Here is a 19,449-nt window from a genome sequence, read left to right on the forward strand (position 1 = left end):
CACACACACACACACACACACACACACACACACACACACACACACACACACACACACACGACGATCATACAGTCACATGTTAATATATGTATATGTACTGTATCGATCTAATCTCGATTTAAATGATTATTAAATCAGATTTATGTTATATGAATGTCATCTAAAATTGTTCGAAGAATCATTCATATTTCAAACATTATTATTATATATATTTCTAAATGTTATCATTTTTTCAGAACTGAAAAATTGTAGAGAATATTGTGAAACATGAAAAAAATGGATTAAGACAGCAGAATGAAAGTATAAAGAAAACTCGCATGATTAGATAATGCACTTGATAACAATGTCACTTGAAGAAATGTTAGTGCATCAATATAAGAAAATTATGAGAATGAACTAAAAAAATATTTCGTGAAGAAAGATTAATGCTGTCGGGTAATAATACTTTTAATAAGGAGATTTATCCTATTTTAGCACAAATAATTAATTTTAACTGAAACAATTATTTGACGTACAAGATATTTGACATATTCTGAAGTCTCTATAATAATGTTTAAAAGTACATTCCTGAAATTATTTTAAAACGAAGAAATTTTAATTCTAAAATATCGAGACGTCGAGACTATAATAATTGAGCGTGCGAATTTTAGGTGACCTAATTTGTTAATTTTAAATATATTATACAATCTCGACAGTTTTATTTGAAATTTTCGACATCTTATGTATGTGTATATATAAGAAAATTAGGCTCGTATTTAGAACGTGCTTATAACAATGTTGGCGTGCATTTAATATATATAGGTATAAGTATATTTACACGTTACATGTACTTTAAAATATTTCAGAAATAAAATCGCGCGCATTTATCAATAAAATAGATTTCTATCCTATATTCTAAATACGGATCTTAATCTTCGAAAAGTTCTTTTGTTTAAAGTAATTTTGTAATAATTTGATAATAATTTCCTTTTCTCATTTGTAAATTAATATTGAGAATTTTTCATCCTCACTTTGTGTTATTTTATTGAATGGTGAAACTGTCAAATTATGTCAGAAACGCCAAAAAGTGAAATTACTTAAATTACTTTAAATGACCTGCGTATTACCTACTTATTTACAAAGTATTCACCTGTGTATTCGGAAGAGAAGATAATTTGCCATAATACCGCAAATGTGAGCGCCCAAGGAATGCCCAACGCAGGTGGTTCTGGCAATTGGTAGGCCAAGATTTCTCAAAGTCGTCAAAGTACTGGCGAGACATCTCGCTACTGGTCGCAAATTTGCCACCGCAGCTGGATAACACGGCCGAGCGCATAATGCACCCCAGTCTACCAGGAATACATTATAGTTGCCGTTCTTCAGGTAAGCGTCACGCAAAATTGTCATCGGCAATGCATCGTCGCCACCTATGGATTAGAACGATTGGAACATAAAGATTATGTCACTGTGCCAAATGAATGATATTTAAAGCTATTTATGGATCTATGTGTTATATCTAAAAACAAAATATAAAAATATAAAAAATTTCGTTAATTTTTCTATATTATTTATCTTATTCTATATCTGAATATTTATATTGTGTAAAATTTGAGCATTAATAATTCTCTTATCGGTTTAATTAATCTTTTTATTTATCTTGATTCTATTTGATGAGAAAGTAACATTAAGAATTAAATAAAATTATATAATTATATACTAATAAAAAAATAATAAATATTTGTGTAAAAGTTTATTTGAATTAAACTTACTCATTTAACAGATATTATTTTAAAACTGCAACAAAATATGATCAGTTTAAACCAAATAATTTGTTATGTTTTTTGCAATTAGTTTCAGAAAGAGAGAGAGAGAGAGAGAGAGAGAGAGAGAGAGAGAGAGAGAGAGAAAAGAGATAAGAGCCAACATCAAATTTGTTGAATGAATATTGGCTGATATTAATTTTTTACTCATTTTTGACTAATACTTTTAGCTGATATTGTATTATATATAGGTAAACCTTAATGAAATATTTATTTTTATTTTATTCTTGAGCAACACAAATTCACTCTGCTCCTGATAATAAACTCCAAGTATACATTCCAAATTGTCTTACCGAGTAATATTTTGAATACTTTTCGAGTAATCAAAATAAAATTTCAGATGGAAACAACGACTCCAAAAAATTACCTGCGTATCCGTGAATCAGGATCGCATTGTCCTTGGTGGGCTCGTAATCCCGTCGCAGCCAATCGGACTGCTCCAGGAGGTCCAGCAGCCGTCGTGGTCGGCCCGGTGTATACAGGTATACATGCACGTCCGGGTCCGGGCAGACATCACGGTCGTTTCCGCGTCTCCAGATGCAATCTTCCTTATTGTACTCGGCGGCGGCGCCGCTCTCAATCGCATCCCGTATCGGTCCTTCTCTCTTCGCTTCCCGCCATTCAATTATGTGGGTGTAGACCCGCGACGTCAGGAATGACGTTACCAGAACCATCGACACTATGGGCACTCGCATCTCACCGGGGTTGTCTTTGCGATTGTCGATACGTGCCTCACGCCCACGTTTCGGAAACTGAGCAATGCGGTCGTTCCGCGATGACTTCGTCGTTGAATCGTCGCCACCCGGGATACCGTTTTGTTCCTTGGTCTCCCTTCCTCGAGAATCTTACCTTCCCCACCTATACTTGAGTAATTCGCACTTACTGGATGACTAAGAACATTATAAAATAAAGGGAGTATCAGATATATATATATATATATATAATCTCTTCTCGATTTTTTAAATGAACATTCTCTGTTATTAAAGGAAGACAATCTTTTCGCTAGAAAACGCGTATTCGTGCAAGAAAAAGTCTCCGAATTTTTAACCCCGATTTTGATGACTAGAAATCATCCTGTTGACCAATTTTCGTGCACATAAATAAGAGCAATCGTTATAAGAATATATTAGGAAGATTTATAAATATTTATGTACATTGAAAAAAGAAGTGTTTAATTTTAAGATATTAAAATGTTTTATTCTTTACTCCATTTTTTAAACACTTAAAGATGTTTTAGTATTAGTTTTAAACTTTTTCAATTTTAAACAGATTGAACACTATGCGTTTTAAATCCAAACACGTAGTGTTTTGTCTATTGAAAAAATTTAAAACTAAAACATCTTTAAGTGTTTAAAAAATAGGGACAAGAATAAAACACATTTCTTTTTACAGTGTAGATTTGCGTTTAACGGATATGTCCACATCAAAAATATTAAATATATATATCTTTAAATATTAAATATATATAACAAATATATATATTTGTTTAAATGTGTAGTGTGTTTTACGTTTTTTAAGAAATTAGGACTTTGGCGTATTAGGTCGTTAAAAAAATGGTTGAATTTTAAACAGATTCAAGAATCTTGCATACGTACACTGAAAAGAGAAGTGTTTAATTTTAAGATATTAAAATGTTTTATTCTTGTTTCCATTTTTTAAACACTTACGGATGTTTTAGTTTTAAACTTTTTCAATAGACAAAACACTACGTGTTTGGATTTAAAACGCAAGGTGTTTTCAATCCAAATACGCGCGCGCTCGTAGTGTTTTGTGTATTAAAAAAGTTTAAAACTGAAACATCTTTAAGCGTTTAAAAACATAGGGACAAGAATAAAACATATTACTTTTTACAGTGTACATAAATTCTTTTATGTATTGTTTTTATTATGAAGCGCTTATAGATACATATAATATAACACGTATATTACATGTATATACTTTATATTACGAATATAATTTTGCATCTACCAATAACGAAAAATTATTATATGTTTACGTTGCGACTTTCATTACCATGATAAACGTCTCGTCAATCGTAAAAGTGCATACGTGAAAAATATATACATATATATGTACATATAAAAAAATCGTTTATATATACTTATATATAAAATTTTCTATTCTATTTAAATTCAATCATAGAAGTTTTTCTAATGAGCAAATGTAAGATTTGTTTTAGTAGTTTAAGAAACGCGAAACATAAAAATTACATGTAGAAAATACAATTACATATATTATATAAAATTACATATATTATAAAGAACACGTATACATAATACATTTTATTATATCGTATGATGTAATGTGCTCTACATTGATTTTCGGATATCTTTTTTTTGTAAAAAAAGAGAAAATATTTGCATAAGTTTATTTACATCTATGGAAAGTAGGTTAAAAAATCAGATCAACCTTGTTAACTTGACCCTGAAATATTTCCCTGAAACTTGACCCTGAAATAAGATCAATTGATGTATAATAGTACAATAGAGAGAGAGAGAGGGGGGAAGGGAGAGGGGGAGAGAGAGAGAGAGATTTCGTCAGAAGAAAAAAGAGAAATAATAAATTATTGCAGCAAATTTCGATAAATGATATGATTTAATAATTGACACATCAATTTACATTGTTCAATGAGCTTTACATTACAGACCTTTATCATTGTGAAAAAGAATAACTTTTTTACGCATAAAATGCACACGATTATTATATAAGTTTGCAACAAATTAGTCCAAAAATGTGAGCGGGACGAATTCCATATCTTATTATTCGACAGGAAAATCTAAATTGTACTTTGCATAATTAATGAAACGATTTGTAATAATTATAATGTCGATGTGCAAAGCTTTAGCATTGAGTGAAAGTCTTCGAAAAGTTAAATCCGAATGCATCTCGAATATCCTGTTTTCGAGCATGTTTCTTTTCGCTCGAAAGCAGAACGTATTTACATATACGCCTTTATTCTTTGATTCTGAGCATGTCCTGCGAGGTCCACGCGTATCCATATTTAAAAGGACGTGAAGAAAAATGTCGAGTGTGCATTACAGAATTGTCATAGAGAATCATTTAGATCTCATTTTTCAATGTATCGAGACTTAACAATTTTTCGAAAGTAGAAATTTTAAGCTTTAACACCCATTTTTTAAATTTAAATTTTATTTATTTTTGATGAAGTTATAGCTACTTGAACTTTGAAGTTCGTAACATTAATAATGTAAAGTAAATATGCGTAATATTGAATATTTTCCACAAATAGGTCGGTCAAATGCATAAAATAAGCGTGTAACATAATAAATATCTACTGTACTTCAATCATTTGTCACAGTGACGCAATGAGAACGAAATGGAGTAAGACAGATATGTACGTATGTAATTTATTATATAAAATTCTAAATTACACAGCTCGTTCGCGACAGCTGAAGCGAATTGATTGAGTAACACTGTATGGCGGAAGTGCCGAAGATGAGAGCCTCCGCTGTTGATATCGACGAAAAGTATATTTCAACACATGTCACGTTTCCCCCGCTACGAAGTTAATTCGATACATCAAGTGCACAACGGTAAGTGACAACGGTATTATTTCATGTCCGTTTGAGGCCTCATAGAAATGACTGCTTTGCATATATATGCGATGTTTTTTTTAGAACCATTTACACTTAAACGCTGCGCGCGCGCGCATGTTTCTTTTTGAAGCATAGAACTTATACAGCGCTTTAGGTTCAATTGTTAAAATATGATTATCGTCAACAAAGTTGAACGTCCATTTAAAAAATGATCTCTTGACAAATAATGATCTCCTAATCTTAAATAATAATTTTCAATCAGGAGGGATTGACTTCACACTGTTAAAAATAAAATGCTAATTTTAACTTAAAAAACATATAGTGGACTTTCTGAGACATGCAGCAAAAATGTTAAAATTAATTTTTGTACAAAAAAAGTGTTAATTTTAACTATATTCTAATATTCACTGCTAAGATAATCGATATTTCTGATTCCAATGGCAGACCCATTCTAAAATGGTCTACATACTCGTACAGGTACATAAGTGCGTCATTGAAACCACTTTCAAAATTAGTACATATTACTTACAGAGAAAAAGAGAACATACTTTCTCGTTTTGTTCAATAACTGTACTGTATCAAGATTTACGTTGTCATGTAATTCCATGAAAAGTGAAAGTTATTTATTAAGTCGAATCAAATAGTTTAGCACGCGTATTGTATTAAATCGAAGAATTCTCTTAATTTCTTGCAGCAAAAATTATTTTTCCCATTCTATAAATTAGTTATAAAAGAGATAGAGTATTTATACAAAAAATATAAATAATATCTAATATAAAAAATTTTTCACGGGATAATGAATAAAAATTCGCAGATGTTGTTCTTCGAGTGTCTTATTTTTTTTTTAAAGCGAAACTGTATAAACTATCAAAATTTCTTGAAATAAAAGCGATTGAAAACAAAAGGTCTGTCAATAAACCATCAGGATTGCATAGGTAGAAAAACTTTATTCTCTCTTTCCTAACTTTATTTTTATTTTCATTTAAAATAATATATTTCAAAAGAGAAAGACTTTAATATATCTGGAGTTTTACATCACCAAAATATTTAACATTGATTTAGCATTGATATATGATAGAAAATAATAATGTTATAAAGGTTTCCCTTTAAAAAAAAATTTTAATTTCGAATTTTTGCATTATATTTTATGTATAAATATATTATAGATTCATTTATTTCATATGTGCTATATCCAATAAAATTATATCATTGTTATTAAATTTGTTAGGGGAAACATAGCAGCCACATAATAAACCTTGATGTATTATTTAAAAAAATATTATACTAGTATATGTCATTATCTTTTTCATGCGCAGAAAACAGGAGTTATGAAGTAGGCGGTCGTGTTATTACGGATACGGATGACATATGTGTGGATTGCCGAAAATTATTGCTGTAATGTTTGCGCAACGCGAAACTCAACGACCAGATCCGCTGTTTGAGGTGAAAGTTTTGAAGCCTCATAGATGTCCGTGTGATTTAGCCCGAGGAGAAAGTCCCGCCAATTGAATTTGAATCTTGGAACAAATTAGCAAAGAATCGTTAAAGTTGGGCGTGAAAGACGTAGTTCATGTTTGCATTAAGAAATTGCTTCTGAAGGAATAGTTGCGCGTACGGTCCTTTACGATTAACAAGAACTTAACGTGATGATGAAAGTCGGGATGTGAACGTAATTTTCTATTCGGTAAATTCAAAGTATATCGGTTTTCGTATATCGGTAAAGTGTTATCGTAATATGTGTACGAGATGCTTGATACAGAATAAAATTCATGCAATAACAAATATTTTTGAATGTAATTAAAACGACTAATCTCAATAAATGTAATTTGTTTCAGTACTTCAGATTGAATTTTATTAATAATTTTATTGATAAAAACAACATTATGGATAAATAGAATTTATTAATTAATATAGATGGTCATACAGTACTTATCAATAAATTAGCGATAATATACTAGAGGATAATAGAACTATCATATCAGTTGCAAGTAAATGTGCTTTATTTTGACAGATAGATCACAATAAAGGTTCTTGGAAAAACACAGCTCTAAAATATTGACAGATATGTTTAACTGAGTGCACGCGCGTACGTCAAGAATAATAGTAACTTATAAATATATTTGGCAATTTTACTGTCCAAGTATGAGGAAGTAGGAAACTATATAAAAATCAGTCAGTTTACAAAAGTCCGGCAGCTCGTAGTCGCATATAAGAATTACAAAAACACAATTTTTATATAACAAAAACTTAATATATATTATAATTTGATTCAGTTAACAACTTATTATATAATTTGATTCAGTTTAATTCCTCTCTGGATTTCTTAACTGATTGTCAAGGATTGAAAAATCGAATGAGATATCGATATAAACGCGTGATGAATTAAACGAAAATTTACACATTTTTAAAATGATTTTTACTTACACAATAATAATGTTAGCTTCCACAGATGTGATAGGCACAATCATACGGAGATCCATCAATTCTACATAGAATAGCTATATACAGGAAAAAATAAACATCCGCGAGTATAATGCATTCCAAATGGAATGCTAACATTAAATTTGTACACATTACATATTTATTTAACAGCTAGGTTCTGTAGCCTGGAGCCGACAGCGTTGCTGATTTGTTCTTTATCTACATCCGTAAGCTTTCCATTGTTTGCCGGGGATTGACCCAATCTAGCACACGCTTTTTTGTGCATGAACCAGTGCAATCTCTGACATTCTCTGTCGCAGTATTGCACCGCTTTGCATTTGCTACATTTCTTGGTAGCCTTGTCTTCGCCACAAGTCACGCAAGTCTGGGCGCCATCAAAGAATCCTCGTTGCCCGTTAATTGCAGCTGAGATTACAGAAACGGCGGACGGTGGATCTGTGCTCGCCAATGTAGCGACCATCTGACGGAAAATTGTGCTTTCTCTGAATGGAAATTCTCTTACAGATTCTCTTAAAAATGCTTCCTGATACTCTGGTAAGCTGTCGTTCTTGCTGCATTTCAAGAATCTTCGTATCAGAAGTTCTACAGTATCGGACTTCTTTTCTTCACTCTCCTCGTTCCCCTTTTCGCCTTTCTCTGCTTTCATAGCTTCTTGGCGTTTTTGACATTTTAACACTTCGGCAACAACGCAACTGAGATAATGGTATTTGAAGGCCATTACTTCATTTATTTCAGCACCTCGAGTCATTTCTTTATAACGCATGGATTCTAATACTTTTTGTATCTAAAAAAAAAGATGACAAAATAAGTAAATATTGAATATAAATACATTTGTTCCTTCACATAAAACTAAGAAAAATATATTTTGATATATCAAATGTATCTTGGTATTTTGATATATCAAAGTGTATTTGATAGATTGTGATGTATCAAATAAATACTATATTAATTGTATTCAATTATCAATTTGTTCTATACATTATCTTACTTTTGCTGCATTTTCTAGAAGTGCAGGAAGTCTCTGTAAATTCATGCACACACGTACAGGATTCACATTAACGTGCATTATGAATTTATGGAAATAATCTGCTAGATGTGGTGGTAGCATGGGTTCAGTCTGCAAACCCTGCGGCTTAATGTAGTAATCTATATCAGCTTTTGGAATAAAGTTATTAATAGTCGCCACGCAGTTGTGATTTCCCACAAATGCTGCCATTTGCGCAGCTGTTCTGCCTACACTGTTTGTTGCTGTCAAGCGTGCTCCATGCGACATTAAGAGATGACATAGTTCAGCATTTCCACTTAAAGCAGCGAAATGAAGAGCAGTATATGCATGTTCGTGTTGACACGCGTTTACATCAGCACCCTAGAACGAGTAAACAATCCTCATATATTACAAGTTAATTGTGTCTTATGTCTATTGCCATCAATGTAGATTAACTTTAATCTTACTCTTCAATTTACTCTTTATCATTTGTTTATTCTTAGGAATAAAAAAATATGAAGAGTAAATTAAATCGAGGTAAAAGTTAATCCATATAGGTAGAAATAAGCATTCAATAAACATATGATTAAAATATTAATAATTTCAGAAATAGAAATATAAATCCATCATGAGAAGATCATGTGAACGTCATTTAGACAATATATTTAAATTTATAGCAAGCTAATCACGAGACGTAACTCTGTTGACACATAATATTACTGATACAGTCAACATAACCTACTTGATCGAGGAGTAGTTGCACGATTTCCTTGTTTCCCTTATAACAGGCATGTTGGAGAGGACTCATACCATTCTCATCGACAAAATCCATTTTGATCTTCCTCTGTGCCAACAATGTCTTGAGCTCGCACACTTCATTCTTGCTGATTCTCTCGAAAATCTTCTTCTGAACGTCCAAGAGATCCTCCGTAGCAGGCGCCATATTGTTGTGTGTCCAGTGTCGCTCGCACTGCTCGTAGAGTGACGCAAAGCAGAAGCAGAGAGCCTGTTGGAATATTTATCGATCAATCCGGAAATATCTTCGAGAGATTGTGGAATTTTTTTTAACAAACACTCTTTTATCAAATTTAACGTAGTTCTATGATTTTAAAAACGTTATTCAAATAAATTTTAATAAAAATTATCGTTTTGATAAGGAATTATATTCAAATAAACAATTCGAATCTCTTTTAGCAACTGTAGAACAGCTACGAAATTGGCCACAGTATACGATGGTTATTGCGACTGAGGTTATTTGCACATGCGCAAAGAAATAAGGAATACTCGAATAAAATACTAAAAAAAATTAGAACATTTCTATTTAGTAGGTTTTTAAAAATTGATTTTGGTATTAGTCTAAAATGATAATAGTAGTTACAAATAATTATATAATAATTTAATAATTCTTTTTACAAATAATTTATACATATGTATATAATATATTTAAAATAAACTATAATTATTATTTAACCCTCGGACAGCGGACGCAGGGTCTCGCGAGACCCGCGAGTTAAGGCCCGTCTAAAATACACGTAGTAAGCTTGGTTTAAAAAGTAAGAGCAAGAAATTGATCAATCACAATCGATTATTCTTCTCACATTCGACTGTGATTGGTCAATTTCTTACTTTTACTTCTTAAACCAAGCTTACTACTGTATTGTAGACGGGCCTTTAGAGTTGTTTACTCTTTTCAACTCTTTTCAACTGTGAAAAAAATGAATAAATGAATATTTGTTTCTATGATAAATATGTGTTTTTATTTCTCTTTCTACATATTTTATATATATTATAATAAAAAAAACTATTTTTTTTTCAAACGTTTTCAAAACAATTCCATTCTTGGGTCACTTTTGACCCTGCGTCTGCTGTGCGTGCGAGTATCACGACGTCCGCTGTCCGAGGGTTAAAATTCGAAGCATCGATTTATTTATTAATTATTAGCAATTAAAATTGAAAGGATAGTTTTAAAAGGTACCAATAAATAATAGAATTCTTCTTTTTGTCTAAATTTAGATAGACTTGACTGTAAAATATTTATCTATCCAAGATTAAATCTATACATTTGATGTTATAAATGAAAATATCCGATTCAAGCTCACTAATCACAGGTACATGAATTGGTTAGTCAGACTTTTGTTTGTTAGAAGAACTAGGTTTTAAATTCTTTTGTCTTCCCTGTATTACCTTTTCTTTCTTTTAATCCATGAAGACGACGGAGAAGAATCTATGTAAAATAATAGAACTCTATGTAAAATTATATCTTAAAGATCTTTAAATGTTGTTTTAAAAATGTTTCTAATTTTAGACTTTATGTGAGACATAAAAAGGCGGCATTTAGATTTTCAAAAATAGTCAACCTCAAATCGACTTACAGTTAACATTCAAAATCGATAAAAAGCTATCTTATATATGAAATAGTTGACTAAATGTCGACTTTACAAGTCGATTATTAGCCGTTAAACTGTCACGCGTATTGACTAAGTTTAAATTTGCTTTTTAAATTAGAAGATTTAACGAAAGATTTAGAAGGAAGAAAATAAGATACTACTACAATTGTGTGTGTTCTCTTTCTGTGCCCTGTAAACACAATCTGCCACTGTGACTCAACAAAAATAAATAAAAAAACTAATGCCAACAGCGGTTTGTTAATTAACGACAATTTTTGGTTACGAGATAATTTCAATTACGCTTAATACGCGGCGTGACAAATCCCGCGATTACTCCATATAGCGGCTCTTTCTGCCTCTTCAGTGAGAATTGAGTAAATCTGGCGTAGGCGGTTTAAAGTGTTCATTCGTCACGCTTTTCGGCGGAAACGCGTTTATTGTGACGAACGAAGACATGATAAGAAATACGAGTGAAATGAAGAATCGTTGTGTAGCTTGCACCACAAAAAGTAAAAAGTTTAAAAAGAAGTAATGAAAATTCAGTTTTTTCAAGCTACGAATGATTTTATACAAATAAATTTAATATATAGATTAATTTTTTACTTTTATCTAAGAAATTAATATAAGGTAATTGGGGGAAGACGCCACACTATTAAGCCTTTATTCTTGAATAATTTCTTAATGTTATTGAATGAAGTTACGAAAAAATATTATTAATATTATTCTAGAGACCTTTCTTTATTTACACAAATTTATTAATTTAACGTTACCGTATACCAAATATTACAAAGAGCATGTTTTACGACCTACCTTTTCGTTTTGTATAATCTTTTCCAATCGACATTGGCATGAACATGTTCATCTAAGCCGATAACTGTGCAACTGTTTGCCACAGTCAGTATGGTCAACGCGCGTTTTATGAAAAAACTATAAATAAAGTGACGTTTTCCTTATGGCATCTTCCTTCGAATTACCTTAAATCCAGTTTTCGCTAGCTATGAATAATCTTTGAAATATAAGTTTAATTTACAATTTACAAATTTTCTCTAAAGAAGGTTTTTTATCTAAAGAATTGCTTAAAAAATTATTATTTTTAAATTAAAGATATATTTTAAAGACAATTTTTTTCTGTTTTTTTTTTACATTTGGTGTTCGCTAACTTTATTTAATGTAAATTCTATTCAATGTGTTAAAACTTTCTTTTAGTTTAAAAATAAAATGTTCAATAAATCTATCGTAGCAACATATTGTATTAACATATTTTTCGAACATTGTTAGAAAATTTATATTAAATTTGACACATATTACATTTCCCTAACATTTCACTCTATATGTAAATTTAACACAAGGTAAATATGCTAGGAGATAACGCAAATATCATTTAAGAAGATAAACACAGGAAAGATAATATTAACACAGTTCATAAACAAACTAGCATATTTTTTAACATAAACTTTTTCAATAAAATTAACATTTATGATATGTTAAATGAATATATTAATACATATTTTATTCATTCATCTTATAATTTACATTTTAAAACACATTATGTTTATTTGTTCACTTACACATAAATTGTGTTATTTTGAAACTAAGAAATGTTAAATATCAATTTAACATAACAATTTAACACATTACATTATGTTAAATTAACACTCAAATATGTTAAAAAATTCAATACAAAATATTAACAGAAACTCCGTCGAAATGGACCGTTTCCAATACAAATACGAAATGTTTCTTTATTGTAGTTTATTTCTCGCAGGGAACCATGATGGTATAAATGACCTAAGCTGTTCCTTTAGAGAACAAAATTTTATTCGACAAAATCATCCTTACATGCGTAACGCTACGTCGCGCTGCGGATCAACGCTAATCGGGATCGTACTCCAAAGCCGCGGCTGTAACAGTCTTCGACAGGATGTGACACGTAGCGGAAAACGGAGCGCACGTATTCAAGATCAGTTTTGCATCGCTCGGTTTTCGAAACAATGCGTGATTTTTTTTCCGACAACCTACAGTCGAGTAGAAGTATTCTGCAAAGAAGACATACACATCACTAGGTGAGACTTCGTCGGGACGTCGAGACTTCCTCTTTCGAACTAATCACTTCTTTCTCTCTCCACTTCTTCCATATATCGTTTCGTCATTACTGGCGAAAATCTTCATCTCTCCGTAAACAAACATAGGTCTATAAACACAATGACTAACGTACTTCTTATTTTACTGAATAATGCCCTAAAGATTCAGTCATGGCTATTGTTTTTGTGAATAAATGGAGTCACTATTATCTCGGCACCGCGTTGTTAATGCGGTATATCGACAATATAATGACTGCATCTCGTTCACATAATAAATCTAAAGGAAAAAAAATCTCACATTTATTACTTACAAGTAACAACAAAACTATTGAAAATAACAATGATGTTAATACAGCGGTTAATACAGTGTCAATTGACAATCATCGGTGCACTAATTAGAGAAGCGTATAATAACGTTAGAAAATACGGTGCGATGTAATGCCGTAATCCAAAGCGGTGCAAAACTTTTCCTGTGTGCGGTTACAAGCCTCGGCGAATGCCCGGCCAATATGGCTCTTGGGCGAGCATGATCGCTCTGACTTGAGGGGATGGTATAGGGAAAAAAAGGTTTATAGTCGACAGGGTTATAACCGACGATTTTTTTTTCTTCTTTCGCAAGCTTGCTAGTTTCTTCGTCTCGAAGACAAAGTCATTTAAATCGTTCAATCGAGTTAACAAGGCCCGAGCTGCTACCTATGGCTGCGGTGGCAACTCGGATGCGATGTGTATAAAATATATATATATATATATGTATACTTTTAAATATGTATATACATACACATTTGAGTTTATAGATACATATACATCTCTGTATCTAAACAACGATCGCTAAATAAACTATATATGTATATATATGTATGTGTCGCGCGTGCGACGACGCGACCCTGCGTGCCAGGGATGAAGATAAGAGATGAGGGATGGAAAACGCAGGTCGCGGCGATCGCCTCGCGATTCTAACGATTTTCTATCACGACGATTTCGAGATGCTTAATTTCTATGCCCGGCCATTTTTCATTGGCCAGTTCACAGGGCTACAATGCGATACACGTCAATTATTGTACCTACAAGTATGATATATCGAAATCTTCCGCCAGATTCCGATGACTTCTTCGTCTCCCGACGAAACGAAGTCGTAGCGCAGCGGGGATACGCGAATTTACGACGCAGGTATCCTTGGATATTCATAGGATACGCAAATTTGTACTACTGTTTTGTGCCTGTTAGGATTCGTTGTTATACAAAAAAAATGTTTTTTATCAAGAAACAAATCGATAAATCATGCAAACTAATTTGATCGATGCGCTAATTTGACAATAAACTTAGAAAAAAATTTGGTAAACTAGGAAAAATTAATGAACTATATAATTTGCTAAAATTAGTTTACTAAATCAAATTAGTTCAGTAAATAGTAAACTGGGAGAAATCGCGAATGTATGATTAATCTTTTGGCTACAGATGAGCTGGACGCGAAGCTGTACTGCACAGCTTAGCTGCGAAATTTTACTAAAAAGCGCACAAATTTTTTCGATGAAACGAATACAAATCAAAACAAATTAGAATGTTTCTGCTAAGTAGTGGCAAAGTATCGAGACATAGAAAAAAGTAAGTATAGTAGTGTTTGTCACAAAAGATTTAAAAGAAAACCATCATAACGTATAAAAGTTACCAAAAGATTAAAATATAAATATCATGAAAAGAAAGGATATGATTGAAAAAATTTTCTAGTTAAAAACAAACAAATAAACAAAATTCTAATCATATCAATTAGAATTCCGATTATCTCAACTAAAATTATAATATATTCAACCAGAAAATTCTTGTCCATTTTCAAGAATTAACATTTTTTAGAATTCTAATTAATGCAACCAGACTCTTTTTCCAATATACAATCTTTTTTAATTATTTAAAATATTTAAATTAATTCAAATGTTGAAGCAATTTAAAAAAAAAACAGTCTTTCTCATAAAGTTATTTGCAAATGCTTATCTCTGAATTTACGTATCTATAAGAACATCCGTCAGATACCTATACTATATTGATCAATTCTACTGGTTTTGACTAATACTAGATAAATGACGAACGATCCTATCGCAATGAAGGTGTTGTATCGAAGGAGAAATCACGTGCTGTGCGATATTATGAGAATTAGGAAACGATTTATCGTCCCCGTTACCGCACGATAATGTATAAGTGGAAGTAGATAGACAAATAGAGAACCGGCACACGTTAGTTAGAATTTGAATACTCGTTAAGTATTATGATTTTAAACTACTGGAAATTGCGACTGATTCTCGTGTCGTTGATGCTGCACTATGAGGTCCACACGACGCGTTTATCCGCGAATCGACCCATATTCATGGCACACATTTAATCCTTTGCGATCCTATATCGAGTTGAACTTAATCTAATACGGATCTATTATATAATTGTTCAAGTACTATTATAATCGGAAATCCATATTTTTGAGGTCTCTATAAATTCTTCTAAGTAAATATAAAGATCTTTAATTCATATTAGAGTGATTAAAAATAAAATTGAAAATATTTAATTTTAGCGAGAAATGGTTTATGGACCGCAAAGGGTTAATCTTTTCTACAAATAGAAGCTCTTATTAAAAAAATCATTTAGCACGATAATCTTTCACGTATTTTAAATACTGAATAATAGTAAATTAGTAATATAATCGGAGGACAAACGCTTCTAAAATTTCTATTAATAACGGAAATTAAAGGTTACATCAAATAATACTGATAACAGTTGAATCAAAATTAATCGAAATAAAAATAAAATATGTAACACTAGTCTATCGGAATTATTTTGAACCACAAAGAGAGTTAAGCACGTATAAAGTAACCGTTATAGTTTAACTCTCATCAAATGCAATACATTTCTACGTTCGATATTTAAAACTGAAAATCACTAATATCTAACAATGTGTATACAAAAAAGATATGAAAATACATAAACTGATATTTATTACACAATTGATAAATATATGTACGTCTACTTGGTAATATAACAAAATCTGATTTCAATATAAAATCTATGATAAAATCCGTGATAAAATCTTGTAATATTCGACGAATAAACAAGTCGTGTGGAACCGTTTATAACACGTAAAATAATATATTATTAAGATGAATTAAATTCGTGGTTCAATTTTCTAGAGAATTTTCATTAAAAAAGTCGCGTATCTTACATTCACGGATCTTTAATAGATACATATGTATATAAGGAAATAATCGATGACTAGAAGATTACAGCGTGAACCCAGTGATCGAAAATTGTATCTATATAAAAAACGTATTATTTCATGCTACGATGGTATTCGACACAGGATTGAGCAGGCTATCGATGAAGCGTATTCACACCGGTAATAAGACCTAATAAATTGCTTAACGTTTTACCGGTGATTATAATTTGCGTATAGTCCACACAGCATTTATCATCCAGGCTTACGAAAGCCCGGAGGACTAATCAAACGGAAATATAATTTATCTAATCCATTTTCTAAAACACTGATGCCGATTAACCGTGATTAACTCAATTCTCTTTCACTTTTCTATTTTATAGACAACAACGATCCAGTAAGAGAATCGTCAATCACAATCAATTAATCGGAATCGCGTAATCATCTCCTACAAGATATCTTAACATTATAATCTCTGTTTTATAACATCTTTATATGAAGTAAACATTTTACGATTGCTCGCATAACATAACTCGCATCGGATTGAAATAAACGATGTTAAACAACAAAGTTCGTTTCGGACGCGATATCGCGAAACAACTTGGAGAGTCTTTTACGCAAGAAGGAATTTTATTGAAGATAACGGTTCTCAGTTAGTTACCTCAAAGCGGTTCATTAGTTGCCAGGGAAATATCGAATCGATTTATTACGAAGATCGAGACTACGCTAAATTAGACATTTTGCGCATAAATGATTCTCCTAGGTTTAAAGCTGTCATCCAAAGTAGGTAAGATCTGGTAGAATCGTAGTAGCTCTTATTTGTGACAATAGTTCGTTTGTGATAAACATTGTCCGTTAGAAGAAGCGTGAACATCAAGTGCTTGGTCGCCATGGCATTTCACCAATCTCATGCGATTCGTCGTGTGCTCTAATAACGCGCGTTATTATATTTACAGGATAGGGAGGGAATTATCGTTAAGAAGTCCGGTTAAACCCATCCGAGGGAAAGCATGGCTGACGACGTTACGTCGATGTTATCACGACGGCACCCACTTTCTTCTCTAGGTTTTTTTTAATCATCCGTATTCTTGTGACTAAAGGAACAAAGTGCAATCCGATGCGCGAACGTTGAATCGCGGATTCTCGACCGCGATCCAAGGAAGAAGACCATGTCGTCAATCAAGCCGGTACCCTCGAGATTCAAATGCGTTCGAGTGTCGTATATTGCTCTATTGATAAGAGACTAATCCTTGTTTTGTTTGATCGGTGGATTGTTACTTGTCGTTGTGGGACCTTGCTCGGCGATCGTGCTCTAGCAGAGGTATACTTGGAACCGGGCACCGTGCAAAATCACAACCGCACTGTCCTAGACTGGCTCGGGGGGCGGATCGATCCCCTTGACACCCTCTCTAGATTGAATCATTACTTCCGTCTGTTCCTTAGTTAACTCGTGATCCTTGGTAATTTCGAAGTCTTGCTCGGCTAGGAAACTTCGACGAATCGCACCGTTCGCCACTGAGGACAGATCGTTCCTCTGATGCTGCGTGTCCCGCCAAGGTGTCGTTAGGATCTTCAACCTCTGTGTTGAAATTTGACGCGTATACCACGTTATTTTTCTCAGAAAGCCACACAAATATTACAAATATAATTTAAAGACTTCAATAAAATTAATTTATCAATCAAATTGTAATTAATTATCTTTTCAGTAAAATTATCTACTAAACTCAAGTGTATAAATATGTCCTTTAGTTATATTTATATCAAAGAAAGCAAAGTATCTTTTTCTGTCGAACAATATTTTTCTAACAATAAATATATAGAATTTTAATTTTGTATATTTAAAAAATTTTTTTGAAATAGAAAAATTTAGATATAATAATCATATTATAAAATTTAAATAAAATACTTACTTGAACAAAGGATCCGGATGTGCTGCTAATTTTGTAGATGGCCATACCTGGGATCATGATGATAGAAGAGCATGCGATCAGCCAGCCTAATATATTTGCCCAAACTGGATAAGTGTAGCCCTCGTATGATAATGGTTCGTAGCCCATTAGACCGTAGACGATAATAAACTATAACCAAATAAAAGACAAACATACATGTAATAAATATGATGAGACTTTTATTAACAGGATGTTAAATTAATTCAGTGTTCGTTCATTACGCAAGAAAATTCAAATTTGATTTTTAAAATTTAATTTTGACTGAGAAAATATTTTATTATTAAAATAAAGTACAACAAATAAGTTTTAAAAATAGAGTTTAGTTTTAAGAATAAGGGTGGGCAAGAAACATGATTGTTATGTACAGTAACTCCTTCCCATAAAAATTAAAAAATTAAATAAAATAAAACAAAAACTGAAACAAAATTAGAAGACACTCGAGAATGATTGTTCTAAATAAATATACAATAATTATAAATATATAATTTATATAATTATAAATATTATATTATAATTCAATTTATTATAATTATTATAACTATTATTGTTACCTTCGTTATATAAAAAAAATAGAAAAAACATATTTTTTAAATATGTTTAACAATAAAAATTATTAGAAGTGTAAGTTCTTTTTTAAATGGTATTGATACTTAATGAACAGTCTTATATCATTTTCAAATACGGCTATATTGTGACGTACCATAAGGAAAAGTGGTGCTACAAATTTCCAGCATACTCGCCAGTAGATACCAGGTCTGAATCCGATCATGTCTTTGATATCGGCGCAAAATCGGTCTGTCCCATAGATCCAACTGACCGCGATTGTTTCTGCCAGAACGGCGAACAGCATCGAATACCCAGCCGCATATCGATCCAACAAATGGAAAAAGTAAAACCCACCCTATATTAAAAAGCAATAATCTTCTGTTTATAATGTGAGGCACACGAATTAGGAATTAAATATTGTCTTACATAAATCTAACACGATTTATAACAATCCAAAAATGTAAAATGGTCTTAATACATAATTCAAGACTTCAGGAAATATCAAAAAATCAT

General features: G+C 31.7%; 3 protein-coding genes across 4 annotated transcripts in view; all 3 read right to left on the bottom strand.

Annotated features, from left to right (window-relative positions):
• The window catches only part of LOC108728181 (phospholipase A1), a 4,226-nt gene extending 1,685 nt beyond the window's left edge, over nucleotides 1–2,541 (bottom strand). The window contains exons 1-2 of the mRNA XM_018456604.1: nucleotides 2,167–2,541; nucleotides 1,130–1,406 (exon numbers count right to left, since the gene is read on the bottom strand). Coding sequence (XP_018312106.1) covers nucleotides 1,130–1,406; nucleotides 2,167–2,494 — 605 coding nt within the window. The 5' untranslated portion in view covers nucleotides 2,495–2,541. The remainder of the gene's footprint in view (nucleotides 1–1,129; nucleotides 1,407–2,166) is intronic.
• A 5,077-nt stretch (nucleotides 2,542–7,618) lies between these two features.
• On the bottom strand, nucleotides 7,619–9,775 carry LOC108728186 (ankyrin repeat and MYND domain-containing protein 2). The gene is made up of 3 exons (XM_018456611.1): nucleotides 9,526–9,775; nucleotides 8,787–9,164; nucleotides 7,619–8,582 (listed from the first exon to the last, which is right to left on the bottom strand). The coding sequence occupies exons 1-3, from the start codon at nucleotides 9,724–9,726 to the stop codon at nucleotides 7,938–7,940; spliced, it is 1,224 nt and encodes a 407-aa protein (XP_018312113.1). The 5' UTR covers nucleotides 9,727–9,775; the 3' UTR covers nucleotides 7,619–7,937.
• Nucleotides 9,776–16,352: 6,577 nt separating this feature from the next.
• Nucleotides 16,353–19,449, bottom strand: part of DAT (Sodium-dependent dopamine transporter) — a 29,834-nt gene continuing 26,737 nt past the window's right edge. The window contains exons 10-12 of one of the 2 annotated variants that reach the window (XM_018456635.1): nucleotides 19,091–19,291; nucleotides 18,352–18,519; nucleotides 16,353–18,020 (exon numbers count right to left, since the gene is read on the bottom strand). In XM_018456635.1, the coding sequence (XP_018312137.1) occupies nucleotides 17,808–18,020; nucleotides 18,352–18,519; nucleotides 19,091–19,291 (582 nt within the window). In that variant the 3' untranslated portion in view covers nucleotides 16,353–17,807. The remainder of the gene's footprint in view (nucleotides 18,021–18,351; nucleotides 18,520–19,090; nucleotides 19,292–19,449) is intronic. The other variant, XM_018456634.1, reaches the window with a different exon arrangement.

The sequence above is a fragment of the Mycetomoellerius zeteki genome, unplaced genomic scaffold (genome assembly GCF_001594055.1).
Source record: "Mycetomoellerius zeteki isolate Tzet28-1 unplaced genomic scaffold, Tzet1.0 scaffold583, whole genome shotgun sequence".
Classification (NCBI taxonomy): domain Eukaryota; kingdom Metazoa; phylum Arthropoda; class Insecta; order Hymenoptera; family Formicidae; genus Mycetomoellerius; species Mycetomoellerius zeteki.